Raw genomic sequence first — 14,096 nt, forward strand, 5'->3', positions numbered from 1 at the left:
AGCTGGCTGGAGCAGGGCAGCCGGGGAGGCTGGGCTGGGCTGGGAGGGACACAGGCTGGGCCCCCAGAAGGCCTAGGCAGGGTTGGTAGGCCTGCCGTCCCCCACCTCCTCTCACTTGAGCAGTGATGAGGGTTTGGGTCCCTGGAGCCCGGAGGAAGCTGCTCGGGGTGGGAAGCAGAAGTGCTTTCCTAGGACCCTAGTAAGTGAAGTGGGGGTGGGGAGGGGCCCAGGGCCTGCCACCCTGTTTCTGGCGCTTAAATAGCATATGTGTTGATAAGGTGGTGGGGAGAGGGCTGGGGCCAGGGAGGGGCCAGTCAGTCTGCCGGCTGTCCCAGGGGTGGGGCTCCTGGGTCCTGCCCCACTTTCCCTGCCCACCTACCTATAAGTCTCGGCTCAGGCTCCACGCCCGCAAAAGCAGGCAAGCGAGATGGCGCTGCAGGTGGGTGAGAAGGGTTCAGGGCCAGGCGAGGCCTCCCCACACCCAGGTGCCCCTTCCCCAGGCCTGCAGGATGAGAGGGTGTGGCGTGGAGGACCCCCTACCACCCTGCCATGAAGGGGACGCTGGGCCAGGGTCCCGGGGAAGAGTCCGTGCTGGGGGTGAGACGGGCTGGGGCCTTCTGGACAAGTGGGGGACACTCTGCCCCCCTTTTGCATGCAGTTTGAAGCCTTCTGTGCAGGGGGCCTGGCCCCTGGCTGGAGCCTGCTGGTCCAGGGACACTCTGACTCTGGAGAGGACAAGTAAGGGTCACCACCCTCCCCAGGGAAGCCCCTCTCAGCCTTGGGTGGGGTGACTCCCCAGCTACCTGCTGTCCCACAACTCCCATGACGCCCCCCCACCCAGGTTTGAGATCAACTTCCTGTCCGAGGCGGGGGAGATTGCCTTCCACGTCAAGCCCCGGTTCTCCAGCGCCACCGTGGTGGGCAACACGTTCCAGGGGGGCCGCTGGGGCCAGGAGGAGGTGTCCAGTGTCTTCCCACTGGTGCTGGGGAAGCCCTTTGAGGTGATGAGGGCAGCAGAGGGGAGGCCCATGGGGGGGCAGGGGGAGGCCTGAGGGGGCCGGGAGGCCATGCAGGCTATCCTGCTGCTGCTTGATAGGAAGGACGCTGTGTCCCCATGTACTGCGGAGGGTAAAGACCAGGGGAGTCTTGCGGCTGGGTGCGGCTGGGTGCACCCCTCAGAGAGGGAAGGGACGTCCATCTGGTGGGGATGCAGGTCTCCCATCGGTGGGCTGCACGATGGGGATTCCACGCGCTGAGGGGCCCTGGGCTCCGTGGCGGGCTGTGGTTCACCAGCCTCCTGTCCCCAGATGGAGGTCAGCTCAGATGCGGAGCACTTCCACGTCCACGTCCAGGAGCACAAGGTGCTACAGTTCGCACACCGCCACAGGCCGCTGGCGGCCATCACCCGGGTGCAGGTGCTCAGTGACCACCGCCTGGCCCAGGTGGCGCTGGCCAGGAGGGACCTGAGCTGGTGGTAACGTACCTGCCCCCCCACCCGCCCAGCTCTGTCCCCTGCCGCACCCGGGACCCAACAGACCCCAGCAGCCTGGGAGGGGGGCCCAAGGGAGCAGGGCCTACAGAACATGTCCCACCCTTGAGGCTGTGCTGGGGTCTGGGCCGGGCTGGGGATGAGGCAGGTGTCTTGGCTGCTTGCAGGGACGGGGGCCACTGAGCTGTACCCGAAGTCCCCGGAGGGAGCCTCAGTCAGCAACCGTCCCTTGTCCGGTGGAGCCCACGCTGGGGGAGCTGAGGGGAGTGGTGTGTGGTTCTGCCCCTCCCATTCTAGCTCCACCTTCAATAAAGTTTGAGCAGGCTGCAGGGGCTCCGCTGCTCTGGGGGGGCTGGAGGGGGTGAGGTGGGGTGATGGACGCAGCCCTAGAGTCTCCCCACCAGAGATGGGGGTGGGGTCTTCCCCGAGACCCGTGTTTCCTGGGGATGGTCTGAACCCTCACCTCTTCCCCTCGTTCCCTGGAAGGGGACTGGTGTCAGATGACATCGGATGATGGGGGGCTCCTGGCCAGCTGCCCTTGCGAGACCCCTGGGCACAACCCCTCTGGCTCAGCTTGTGGGGGAGCATCCTGCCCAGTCCAGGACCGTCTGCTGGGAGGTCCCGAAGCCTCCTCGCCCTGCTTCCTGTTGGGTGGAAGGAAGGAGTCTTTCCTGTTTCTCCTTGGCCCACCTGGAAATGAGACGTGCTCCCAGCTCTGCTGTGTGTGTGCGTGCGTGGGTGCGTGTGTCCGTGTGTGCATGTGCGCACGTGTGTGTGTGTGTGTGTGTGTGTGTGTGTGTGTGTGAGGGGTGGGGACAGGGTGGGTGTAGATGAAGGGAGGGAGCCCTGGCAATCTCGTCCGGGGCAGCCGCCCAGTGCTGCCGTCAACCCCAGCGACTCTCTCTCCCCGTCAGTCATCGATCGGTCTGTCCATCCTTCTACCTACCCATCACCTGTCCCTCGCTCTACCCTGATGGAAGTGCTGATGTCACAGCCCAGGATGAGGTTCCCTGAGGGTGTAGCCTGAAAGAGGGTGTAGCCTAAACGAGGGAGCTCCTTAAGGAAGAGGCAGGTTGGTGTAGCAGACAGCAGGGCTGAGCAGGGAAGGCCCTGGACTCTGGAGCCTGCAGCCCGGGTCCCACTTCCAGCCCTGCCTTCCTGAGGTCTGACCCTGGGTGAGTTCCGGGGCCTCTGGGAACAAGCGAAGCCCTCAGCCCAGGAGTGGGTCTGGGCAAAGCCCTGGAGGGCTGCCTGCACATGTCACCTGCTGTGCAGTTCCAGACACAACACGCATCTGGCCTTCTGAGGCTTTACAGACCAGGAGACTGAGGCTAGAGTGCAGGAGACAGCCGCGGGGTGGGGCCCGCCTGCCTCCTGAGCCGAGGGCCCATCTCAGCACCCCCACCCCCAGGTGAGACAATGGTGGCCCCAGACCCCAGCAGTGCGGCTTCCTTCCTGTCTCCGTGCACTTCCCCGCTGGTGTTCACAGGCCAGCTGGCCCAGGAGCCCCTTCCCGCCCTGCCCCCGCCTCCTGTGTCCACGATGGGGAGGCTGGGGGCTGGCAGGCAAGCCTGTACCCTGGGCAGAGCTGTGGTGGCGGGAAGGGGGTCGCCCACACCGTGTGGCTCAGGGGGCGCCCTGGCCTGCGTCTGTGATCTGGCCAGGCTGCTTTTGCTCTTGGGGACTCTGAGACCAGCGATGGGGGCATCCCTGCTTGGGATGCCAGGCCCCTGCTGCTCTGGTGGCTCACGAGCTGGTGGCTCACGCTCCCTGGGCCTCAGTTTCCCTACACACCAAAAGCTCCCGTCACGGTGAAGTCGGTCTTCCCAACAGCCGTGCAAGGTGGGAAGGCAAACTAGTAAAATGCGACGCCAGACTTTCTTTTCCAGGGGGTGGGAAACGGGAGTGCCGAGCCCGGAGATGGCCTGTGGCTCAGAGTCGGACACACTGTGTAAGTTTTGCCGGGCTCTGCGTGGGGGCCAGGCCCACACCGTCTCCCGGGAGCTCGGCCGGGTATGCGGAGTAACACTGATCCTGCAGACGTGAAACGGTGAGACAGGCTCAGAGAGGCAGAGTAACTTGAGGAGGTTTGCTCAGCAAATGAGGGATGGAGCCCCCAAATCCAGGCCCGACATGCATGAGCGCGCGCCTGCACATTGGTCCTTCCGCCACGGGCCCTGAACCGAGTCAGCTTCCCATCAGCCCTTTGCCCACTCCTGCTTACAAGCTGCCAGTGGACAATTCAGACCCCTGCATTCGTGGGCCTCAGTTTCCCCTTCTGTGAAAAGGGGCACAGGGAGCTATGAGCTCAGGGCATCCTGCCCTGGGGGTGGAATGCCTTGTGATGGCCCCTTCCGCTACCCCCCCTGCCCTCAGCACACAGTGTGGGTGCCTGTCTGGCCTGTCCAGAACCGTGTCCCAGCGCAGTTCTGCAGCCCTCAGGCTGGCCCCTCAGCTGAGGCCTCCTCCAGGAAGCCCTCCCTGACCTCCGGCTCAGCATTACAGCCTCTGCTGGCCTCTGCTCTGCACCCCTATCACACAGCCTCTTCTGGAAGTCTGCGACCAGGCCATCCCCCAGCCCCCAGCCCCGGCGGCCTGGAACACCCCAGGCTCTAAGAGGTGTGCTGATGTGAGCTAATAAATGCCCGACTTGGAAGAGAACCACTCAAAGCTTTGAATGAGCTAGAGACATCACCCCCCAGTAGGGACCCCAGAAGCACAGAGGCTCCGACTAATAAGCTGGTCCCTGAACTCACGAGAAGGGAAGGAGCCCAATCTCCCCCACCGTGGTCTCAAAGCCCTGCAACTTTGGCTTCACCCACCCCGTCACCCCGTCACTTGTCTGCCCCCCTTCCCATCCTGAACCACAGGGAGCCATCTCTGCCCCAGGGCCTTGGCACCAGCCCCTCCCTGCTGCTCTTCCCAGCACGCAGCTGGGCTCACTCCTTGCCACTACCCGTCCCAGGTAGCATTTAGTGGTTCATGGGTTTAGCACCCATCACAGGTGCACAGCTGTCCTTCCCCACTGATGACCAGCTCCACGACACGGCCAACCAGGGAGCTCACCATGGGGGTCCTCATACCTGCAGCAAGGCCTGGCACATCACACACACCAATAAATATCTGTTAGATAAACGAGTGCATGGAACCAGACCCCGCTTAAACCCTTCTAGGGACAAGCAGCTCACTACCTACCACAGCAGTGACTGAAGCAAATTCTAGAGGTGGTTTAACTCCCACTCTTCCTGTCCCTGCTCTGCACCATAACGGTGGCTCCTTGGAAAGAGGCCACACATTCCCTGAGATCCTTCAGAGACCCTTAGACATCAGTAAGGTAGGGTGCCCCAGCCAGAGGAGTTGAAAGAGGCTCCCCAAGTCAGCCCCCTGCTCCCCGCAGGCTCAGCCAAGCCCTCAGAGGGCCAGAGTCCCCTCTCAGTCATCTGCGTGTGTGCGTGTGTGTATGTGCAAGGGGGGATCCACCGGGCCGGGCTGTGTGGGGAAGCACAGCTGCCTCACTCAGGAGGTGGGGGCCCTCGAAAGGTCAGGTCCACAGGCTTCCGATGCTACCAGCTGGCTGAGGGTGCCAGGCCCTCTGGATGGTCGAGGAGAGAGCACACATGCCCACAGGGCCACGTAACTCAAAGAGGCAGGTGGGCACAGGGCAATAGGGACTGGTGTAGTCTGTGGCTTACAGGAAAGCACACGGCCCACCATGCTCAGCTCCCTCCTTGTGCCCAGGGAAGTGTGCAGAGTGGGCAGATCTTCCAATTTTAAAAGATCTGACATTAACACATCTGATACCTGTTTTGAAATACTAGCCATCATGGTGAGACCCAGGGGCAGTCAGTGTGAGATCTGTGGTCTAAAGACAACTTTTACCTTGCTTTGTCTTCCCTGGATGCCCGAGGGTGGGGAGTTCCTTCTTGCCCTCATGCCCATAGTCCAGCCCCTTCCTAAAACTTCTGGGGTCCCCAGTGAGAAACAGACCACCCAGCAGAGGGCGCTCCAGACACGGGTTTCCCCTCAACCCCAGCTCCAGGTGGCAAAGACCCACTCTTTGTTTCCCCAGAATGAGAACCTAGGCCTGAGGCCCGAGGCCCGAGGGGGAGACTGGGATCATTGGGAATGGCCAGCTTCCCCCGCGCCCCCACCCAGGCCTAATTGCTGGCAGAACCCAGGGCCTGGCACTGGGCTGAAGGATGGAATGAATGCACAGAAGCCATGTGGCCTTGAGCAAATACCACTTCTAGGAGCCTCAGTTTCCAATTCTGTCGATGTGGCCGCTACGAGGCATGTTTGGCACCCCTAAGTCCAGGAGAACATTGTCTGCGTGAGTCCCTCTGCTCCCTCCCTGCCAGGCCCCGTGGACATCTCCACGCCCCCACTGGGTGTCCTGGGCCTCGGCTCCCCCTCTGCCCTTCCTGAAGGTCCTGGAACAGCGGCCATGAGTGCAGAGGGAGGCTAATGCCCAGCATGACCTGGGGGTGCTGGGGGCCACCAGGCCAGGTGCGTGGGCCTAAAGTAACACCCCCGGTTCGCCTTCTCTCCGCCTAGGGCAGGGATGGCCTCGAGCAGCTGAGCCCATCACCTCCTCGGGCCCCCAGGGCCATTCCTATGACAGGGTGTGGATGCTGCCTCTCCCAGGGGACCCACAGATGTCTCTGCCAGAGGTCCCACACCAGCAGCCGTGGGGACAGCAGCCCACGGGCAGCAAGGCCTGCCCCCCAGTCGGACGGGAAGAGATAGGTTCACACCTGACTGTCCACTGTTGACCAGCTCTGGAAGGCTCAGGAGACCTGGCTGCAGCGGCTACTCCGAGTGGCAACAGGGACCTGGAGAGGGGGTGGCAGGTGAAGTGTGCATTTCTCCCCCTCCCCCTGACATTTCATCACGGAAAGTTTCAGACGTCCAGAGAGTGGAAATGCGTCCAGTCCTGCAAACTGCTGCTCCCTGGACTTGGGGGTGAGCGCTTTGCCCCACGGCTTCCTCCCACCCCATCCTGGGTTTCCATTCATTTCAGCCCAAGTGGCCAACCGTGGAACCACACCTGGACACTCAAGCTCACGCATCCCTAACTAACGTTCACCACCCCTTCACAGCTCTTCTTGGAAGCCTACTTTGCTCTCCTGTGAAACGGGGTAGCAGTGTCTCCAAGAGCCTGGGGGCTGTGGGCCCTGGTGCTGCCAGGCAGGGGACACTTATCACGCAGAGAGGGGCCAGGGGGGCAACAGCGAGGGGCAGGGGTGGGACCTGGATGCTGGCCTCAGTTCCCCCCACCATCTGGTCTGGGCCCCCAACCCCCTTGTCATGGGTTGCCCTGCATCCCAGAGGCCAGCCACAAGTGGGGCTGTCCTTCCTAGCTCCCTCCCTCCGACGCTGGCAGGCCGCTGGCTGGAGCTGTCTTTTCAGCACCAAGCAGAGCAGCCCTTGGCACCAGAGCGCTGGCCAGGACGACCCTGAGCTCCACACCCCCAGCAGTGGCTGCAGACCCCCGGGCAGGAGGAGATGAGCAGCCCGGCCCAAGGGGATGGGACCCTGGGAGGCTGGGGGGCCGTGGGGACCTGTGGGGAGTGGCTGGGTAGGAGAGGAACCCTGGGCAGGAAGGACCCCCTGGAAGGAGGGGTTTGGGCAGGGGTTGTGGCTTCTACCCACCCAGGGGCAGAGGTCAAAGTGGGATAAGTAGGGTGGCCGAGATGGGGGAGGGCACGTGGAGGGCTCTCATCTCTGGGGTACTTGCTAGAAGATCGTGTCCTCTCTGTAGCTGGGCAGTGGGGTCCTTTTCCCTTGGGAGCACTGCTCTTGGATGAGGCCAAAAGGCTTTCCCTCTCTGCCCTCTCCATGGCCCCAAGACTGCCAGGAGGTGGGGGGGCAAAAAGGGAAGCATGATACCCCCTGCTTGCACCCCTTCTCTTCAGGGCACCCCAGCTCCAGCTTTGGTGCCCCATGGATATCACCAAAGAAGCCCAGCACACTGACCCCCAGCTGACTGGGAGAGGTGCTCCTCAGGTCAGCATGGAGGCCCCAGCCCTGGGTCTTCTGGGCCTGATGGCTCTCCTCCAGGAGGTTGAGGTGGCACTGATGTGTGTGCCTGACCCTGGGTCTCTCCCCTCTGACCAGCGGCCTGGTGGTTCCTGGGGTCAAGGCTTGTCAGGCCATGGAAATGTGGACCTATAGAGAGTACTGGGCCCCCTCTCTGTATCATGCATGGTCCTGGCTTTTTGCTGGGGAGCAGTGCCTCTGGTTTGCAGAGGGGGTTAGGATAGGGTCTAGCTGGCCTCATTGTATTTCAGCACCCCAGACATATTTTAGGTTTCCATGGGTGGGAAGAGCAGATAGGAGGAAACTGCCCACCCTAGATTGCCCCTAGTCCCTCCAGCAGGGACTGGTCCCACCTCCCCCAGGCTCTCCCTAGGAGGGCAGCCTAGACCAATGGGGAAGTGAGGGGTGGGGGGACCCGAGGGGGACAGGATTACTGGTTGGGGAAGGAACACCACCCCGCCTCTCCCCTCCCCCCAAGCTCTCCCTGACCTCCCACCTCCTCTGGAGGCCCCTCCAGGGGGTTCCTATCCCCAGCTTGGGGGTGGGTGGTAGCACCACCTTAAGTTCCCTCTCTGCTCTCTCACCCTTGCTGGCTGGGGTTTTCATGAGCATTTCAGGGGCTAAAGGCAGACCTGGCAGAGAGGAGGGAAGTTGGGGAACTCAGGAGAACTAGGACCCTGAAGGCCCGGAGTGGGGCCAGGCCCTTGACGGCTCAAGAGAACAGGTGTCCTTTCTAACCATGTAGTGATGACCTCGCTTTTGCTCACAAGAGCCCTAGGAGGTTGTCTTCGTGGCTGACGGAACTCAGACACAGAGGGGAGCCACCTGCCTGGGGTCACATAGCTTGTCTGCGGCAGAGCTGGGATTTGAACCCAGACGATCTGATTCCAGAGTCTTCTAGATATTTGGGTGGCTGCAGTTGGAAAAATACATATATTCAGGTCCCATTTGTAGAGTTTTCCTTCTTATTTAAAAAAAAAAAAAGAGGTCTTTTGGGGAGACTCTGACCCCCAAGGCTGGGGAGGTGTTGGTCACTTTGGGCCAGACAGAGCCTCCACACTCATGGCCCACGCTTCATAGGAAGGAGGCAGAGCCAGTGGCCGAGCAGTATCCAGGCTCTGAGAGAGCCCAGAGAAGCCTGGAGGGGACCCCGTGTACTCTGGCCAGCTGCCTGGAACATCCCGGAACTTGGAGAGGCAGCCTCCTTCCGGGAGCACCAGGGCCCTGCACCTTGTGGGGCCCTGCACAGAGGGTGGGGGTGTGGAGGGGGTGGAGCGGCTCCCTGCAGTCTGGCGGGGAAGGCACCACCGGCAGTGTGGTGACCCAGGCCATGCTCCGACCCAAACCTGGCTGTGGTTTCAGGACCCTGGAAACAGCTCCCCATCCTCATCTCAACCTCAACCCCTCTTCAGCCAAGAGTGCCATTCCTTCTCGGTAAGCACTGCCCTCCTTGACAGCCAGCCATTCTAAGCCTGCTAGCACGGGAGCAGTTCCAGCCCGCGGGACAAAGCCGTAACCAGGGCCGCAGACCGGGCTGACCCTGGACAGGCAGTTGGCGCTGCTGCCTCACAGGGCCCCTCGCCATGGTTACGGCCCACCCGCAGTTCCACTCAGAGGCGGGCATTGTTTGGGCGCCAGAGTGTGGCAAGCACCCAGGAGACCAGGCTGGCACAATGGCCTTGGCGTGTCTTTGGCCATGGACGTGTAGCTGAGTGCTTTCCCACGCTCCGGCCTCTCAGCAGCCCTGGGAAGGGGAATACACCCTGGAGAAACTGAGGCTTGGAGAAGACGTGCATTAGGGAGTCGGGGCCAGCCTTGGATAAGGCTCTGAGTCAGGGCTTGCTTCAATCAGACAATGGGTGGGATGCCCAACCTTTGCTGAGCAGCGTTGGTAAAATGACAGCAACACTATGATGTGGACCATGAACCTATGTGAGCCAACGTGGTGGTGTCACCTGTCCCTCCTGCTCTCTGTGAGCCTGTCCCTAGGCAGACAAAAGCACAGGCTGCTCGCCCATGGTATAGCCTCCAAACCTTGGCCCCCACTGACCACTCTGCCCAAATGCCCTTCTCCTGATTCTCTCCTTATATACTGTCAGCTTCCTTAATTCCTCCCCATCCAGTGGGAGGGGACACTTGTTTCACTTGCCCCTTTCCAAGCATATGCCAATTTCCCTTTGGAGAACCACCCTGCCCTGGGCAGTGTGGTCCTGGTGTGTGGATGATTCTGGAGTCTGCCCTCCCATCTCTGGAGTACGTCCCTCCCTGGACGTACCTGGAGGGTCTTCTGGTTGGACTCTTCTTCTCACTGCCCAGATCAGCAAGGATGGGCTGGTTGGTGCATTTGCTTCCCAGACTTGGGTCTTGAACGGAATTTGCAAAGTTGGAGCTATTGCTTGCACCCTCTGGCTCAAGGCCACCACAAGGTCATAATCAAACCAGGGAGAAAAGTAAGCGACAGCAAGAGGAGAACCACCCTCACATATTCAGGAATGATAGCATTAGCAGCTCACTTATTAGCAGAAACCAGAGAAGCTGGTGAAGACAGCAGAGTGACTGGCTAAAGGGAAAAGAAGCCAACCCAGAATCCTATATCCAGCAAAACTATCCACCCAAACTGAAGATGAAGGAAGACCATCTCCAGGTGTGAAAAGTCTAAGGGAATGTGTTGCTAGCAGACCTGTCTTACAGTGAGACCTAAAAGAAATCCTTTAGGCTATAAAAAAAAATAATAAAACAAAACAAGGTGGTCACTCAAGTCCGCAGAGAGAAATGGACAGCTCTGGGGACGATGGCATGCGTTAACACACCAGACTGTGTGCACACACCTTGCCAATGTCGTGTGTGGACAACGACTACATAGGGCAGTGGGGAGAGAACAAGCTGAGAGCAGCAAGGTTTCCGTGTTTCCCTGGAATTAAGTCAGGATTAATCAGAAGCAGATTGTGATTAAGAGGTACACCCAATCCTCAGGGAAATCACTGAGAGAGAGAGAGAGAGAAAGAGAAAACTAACAAATACAGTTTAAAAAATCAACAGAGAAATTTCAATGGCACACTAAAATACATTGATATAATATGAAAGAAGGTAGTGAAGGAGGAAGAGAGGAAGGAAATAGTTGGGAGACATCTATAAAATAAACAGCAAACTTAAAGATGTAAATCTAACTGTGGAATAGTCAAGTGGTTTGGCATTTGTTGCTGGCACAGAGCTCCTAAAACCTTGGAATTTCCTGTTTGATGCCTTCTGTTCTTAATAATCAACCCCTGTGGGCCACACCTGGGTTTATGCTAATGAGACCTTGGGATGGGGCAGTGCCCTGGACAGCTTCGGAGGGGTGGTCCCCAGAGGAACCAGCCAAAGTTAGAGGGTTGGAACTTTCATCCTCCAGGGAAGGAAGAGGGCCCAAGACTGAGCTTAATCATTAACAGCCAATGATTTAATCGACCATGCCTAAGTAGAGAAACCCCATCCAAACCCCCAAACAAGGGGGTCTGAGGCTTCCAGGTGGTGACACAGATGTGCTGGGAGGGTAGTGCATCTGGAGGGGGTGTGGAACACTGGACACCTCTCTCCCTCTCCCCCACCCCACCAGGCCCTGTGCATCTCCTCTACCTGGCTGTTTCCTAGTGGTATTCTTTGTATGATGACTGTAATCCTAAGTATGGTGGTTTCTTGAGTTCTAGGAGTCATTCTAGTGAAGTACTGACCCTGAGGGAGGTCACGGGAGCCAATGAATAGGCAGCCAAGTCAGACAGGCGTGCAGGCAGCCTGGAAGCCCTGGACTTGCAGCTGATGTCCGACGTGGGGGCCCCTCACCTGTGGGGTCTGCACTGACTCCAGGGATTTCGTGTCAGAACTGAACTGACTTGTAGAACACTCAGTTGGGGTTGGAGGATTGCAGAATTGGGTTGATAGATATTATGTCAGTAATTACATTAAATGTAAATTGGGGGTCTAAACCTCCCTATCAAAAGGCAGAGGTTTTCAGACTATATTTTCGAAATACTTAAAAAAATCAATATCCTGTTTCACACTGCTTAACCCTTTGATTCAAAGACACGAATGGATGGAGGTAAATGGATATGTAAAGAACAGCCGTAAGAGAGCTGGGGTGGCTACGTTACTATCCTCCCACAAATGCAAGTCTAGCCCAGATGGCCTTACTGGTAAATTCTACCAAACACTTCAAGAAGAAGTAATATCAAATCCATCACAAGATAAAAGATGGGGGCAACATTATCCTGATTCTAAAGTCAGACAATGACATCACAAGAAACCTGAAGACTGATGTCCTTGGGAACACAGATGCAAGAATCCTTAATAAAATATTACAAACCGAATCTAGCAACACGTACAAAGGACCAGATGGAATTTATTCCAGGAATGCAAAGTTGGTTTAATTGTTCAAAACTATGTTCAAAACTATGTTTAATGTTCAAAATTAATGGGATACACTGCATTAATGGAATAAAGGACCAAAAAAACACATGATTGTGGCAATAGATGTAGGAAAAACATCTGACTAAGATTAACACCTGTTGATAATAAAAATTCACAACACACTAGAAATAGAAGGGAATTTCCTCAAGCTGATACAGGCATCTATGAGAAGCTATAGCTAATGACTGTGCTTAATGACGAAGGACAGAATTTTTCCCCCTCTAGCTTTGTTATTCAACTGTTACCCTTGTTATTCCTTGTTATTCAACATTATACTGTTATCCTTGTTATTCAACATTACACTGAAGACTCTAGCCAGGGGAAATAAGGAACAAATAAAATGAACCAAAACAAAAGAAACTAATGAAATCCAGATTGCAAAGGAAGAAGTAAAACTATCTTTATTCACAGAAGGCATAATCCTTGATGTAGAAAATCCCAAGGAATCCCCCAAAAGGATTACCAGACTAATAAACCAGGTTAGCAAGGTGGCAGGATACAAGATTAATATACAAAAATCAATTATAGCTCTATATACAAGCAATGAACATTCTGAAAATAAAAATAATTCCATCTACAGTAGCACAAAGAATAACACAGTAGTTAAAAATAAATGTGACAAAAGAAGGGCAAAGCTTGTATACTGAAAAGAACAAAACATCATGGACACAAATAGTACTTAGATGGAAAGACATTCTATATTTAATTCTCCCCAAAGTGACCTACAGGTTCAACACAAGCTTTATCAAAATCCTGGTAGGTTTTTTTGGGTAGGAATTGAGAAGCTGATCCCAAAGTTTATACGGAGATTCAAAGGACCCAGAACAATTGCCAAAACAATTTTGAAAGAGAAGTGCAAAGCTGGAGGGACGGTACGACACAACTTCAAACTTGTGATAAAACCACAGGAATCAAGACACTGTCATACTGGTACAAGGATAGGAATATAGATGAGTGGAACAGAACTGAGAGCCCAGAAATCAGCCCTTGTCTTTATGAGAAGTTGGTTTTCAACCAACCGAGACAAGACAAAACCAAAGAACCAAAGAACCAAGACAATTCAATGGAGAAAGGACAGTCTTCTAGACAAATGCCGCTAGAACCATTGGGTATTGCAAACACAAAGGTTAAACCCCACACCAAGCACAAGAAATCGCTCAAAATGCTCCATGTAACAGCGAAAGCTAGAGAACTTCTGTAAGAAAACAGTGGCAATCGCTATGATCTGGAGTGAGATACACCACCAGAAAAGCACAATCCACAAAAGAGAAATCCATATGCTGGACTTCACTGTAAATAAAAATATTCTCTTCAAGGGACACCATTAAGAAAATGAACAGATGAGCCATAAACTGGGGGAAAAGAGGGAAAGCAGCCCAGCAGCTTCTTTACAAAGCTAAATATGAACTTAGCATATGACCCAGCAATTCCATGCTTGGGAATTGACCCAAGAGAAATGAAAACCTACGTCCACGTGCTGAGTACATGAATGTTTGTAGCAGTGTCTCCATAATGCCTCCAAGATGGAAGCCATGTAAACATCCATCCACTGGGGAAGGGAAGCACCAGATGTGGTCCATCCACACAATGGAACGCTATTCAACAAGAAAGGAATGAAGGATGGATCCCTGTGATGTGGATGGACCTCAAGAATGAGATGCTGAGTGCAGCTGGACAGGGAGGACCCTGTATTGTAGAGCTCCATGTATGGGAACGTTCAGAAAGGGCAAATTTACAGACATGGACACCAGGGGCTCGGGTGGAAGCAGGGGGTGGCTGCCGATGGGCTGGGGGAAGCTTGTGGGGTGATGGAAATGTTCTGAAATGGGAATGCAGTGGTGATGGTGCAATCCTGTAAATCTGGTAGAAGTCATGTAGGACAGGTACATTTTATGTGGTGCTAATCGCATCTCAATGAAGCCACTTTTAAAGAAGTGAATGTTATTTTTATGGTATTACTGGGGGCGCCTGGGTGGCTCGGTGGGTTGGGGCCTCTGCCTTTGGCTCAGGTCGTGATCCCGGGGTCCTGGGATCGAGCCCCACATCGGGCTCTCTGCTCGGCAGGGAGCCTGCTTCCCCTTCTCTCTCTGCCTACCTCTCTGCCTGCTTGTGGTTTCTGTCTGTC

The 14,096-nt window shown here is 56.2% G+C and overlaps 1 protein-coding gene across 1 annotated transcript; it reads left to right on the top strand.

Moving 5' to 3' along the window:
- The first annotated feature begins 652 nt into the window (after nucleotides 1-652).
- Nucleotides 653-1,797, top strand: GRIFIN (galectin-related inter-fiber protein). Its single transcript, XM_032872795.1, has 4 exons — nucleotides 653-738; nucleotides 842-1,001; nucleotides 1,308-1,474; nucleotides 1,657-1,797. The coding sequence occupies exons 1-4, from the start codon at nucleotides 653-655 to the stop codon at nucleotides 1,670-1,672; spliced, it is 429 nt and encodes a 142-aa protein (XP_032728686.1). The 3' UTR covers nucleotides 1,673-1,797.
- Nucleotides 1,798-14,096: the final 12,299 nt, after the last annotated feature.

Source organism: Lontra canadensis, unplaced genomic scaffold (genome assembly GCF_010015895.1).
Source record: "Lontra canadensis isolate GAN:19392208 unplaced genomic scaffold, GSC_riverotter_1.0 scaffold45, whole genome shotgun sequence".
Lineage (NCBI taxonomy): Eukaryota > Metazoa > Chordata > Mammalia > Carnivora > Mustelidae > Lontra > Lontra canadensis.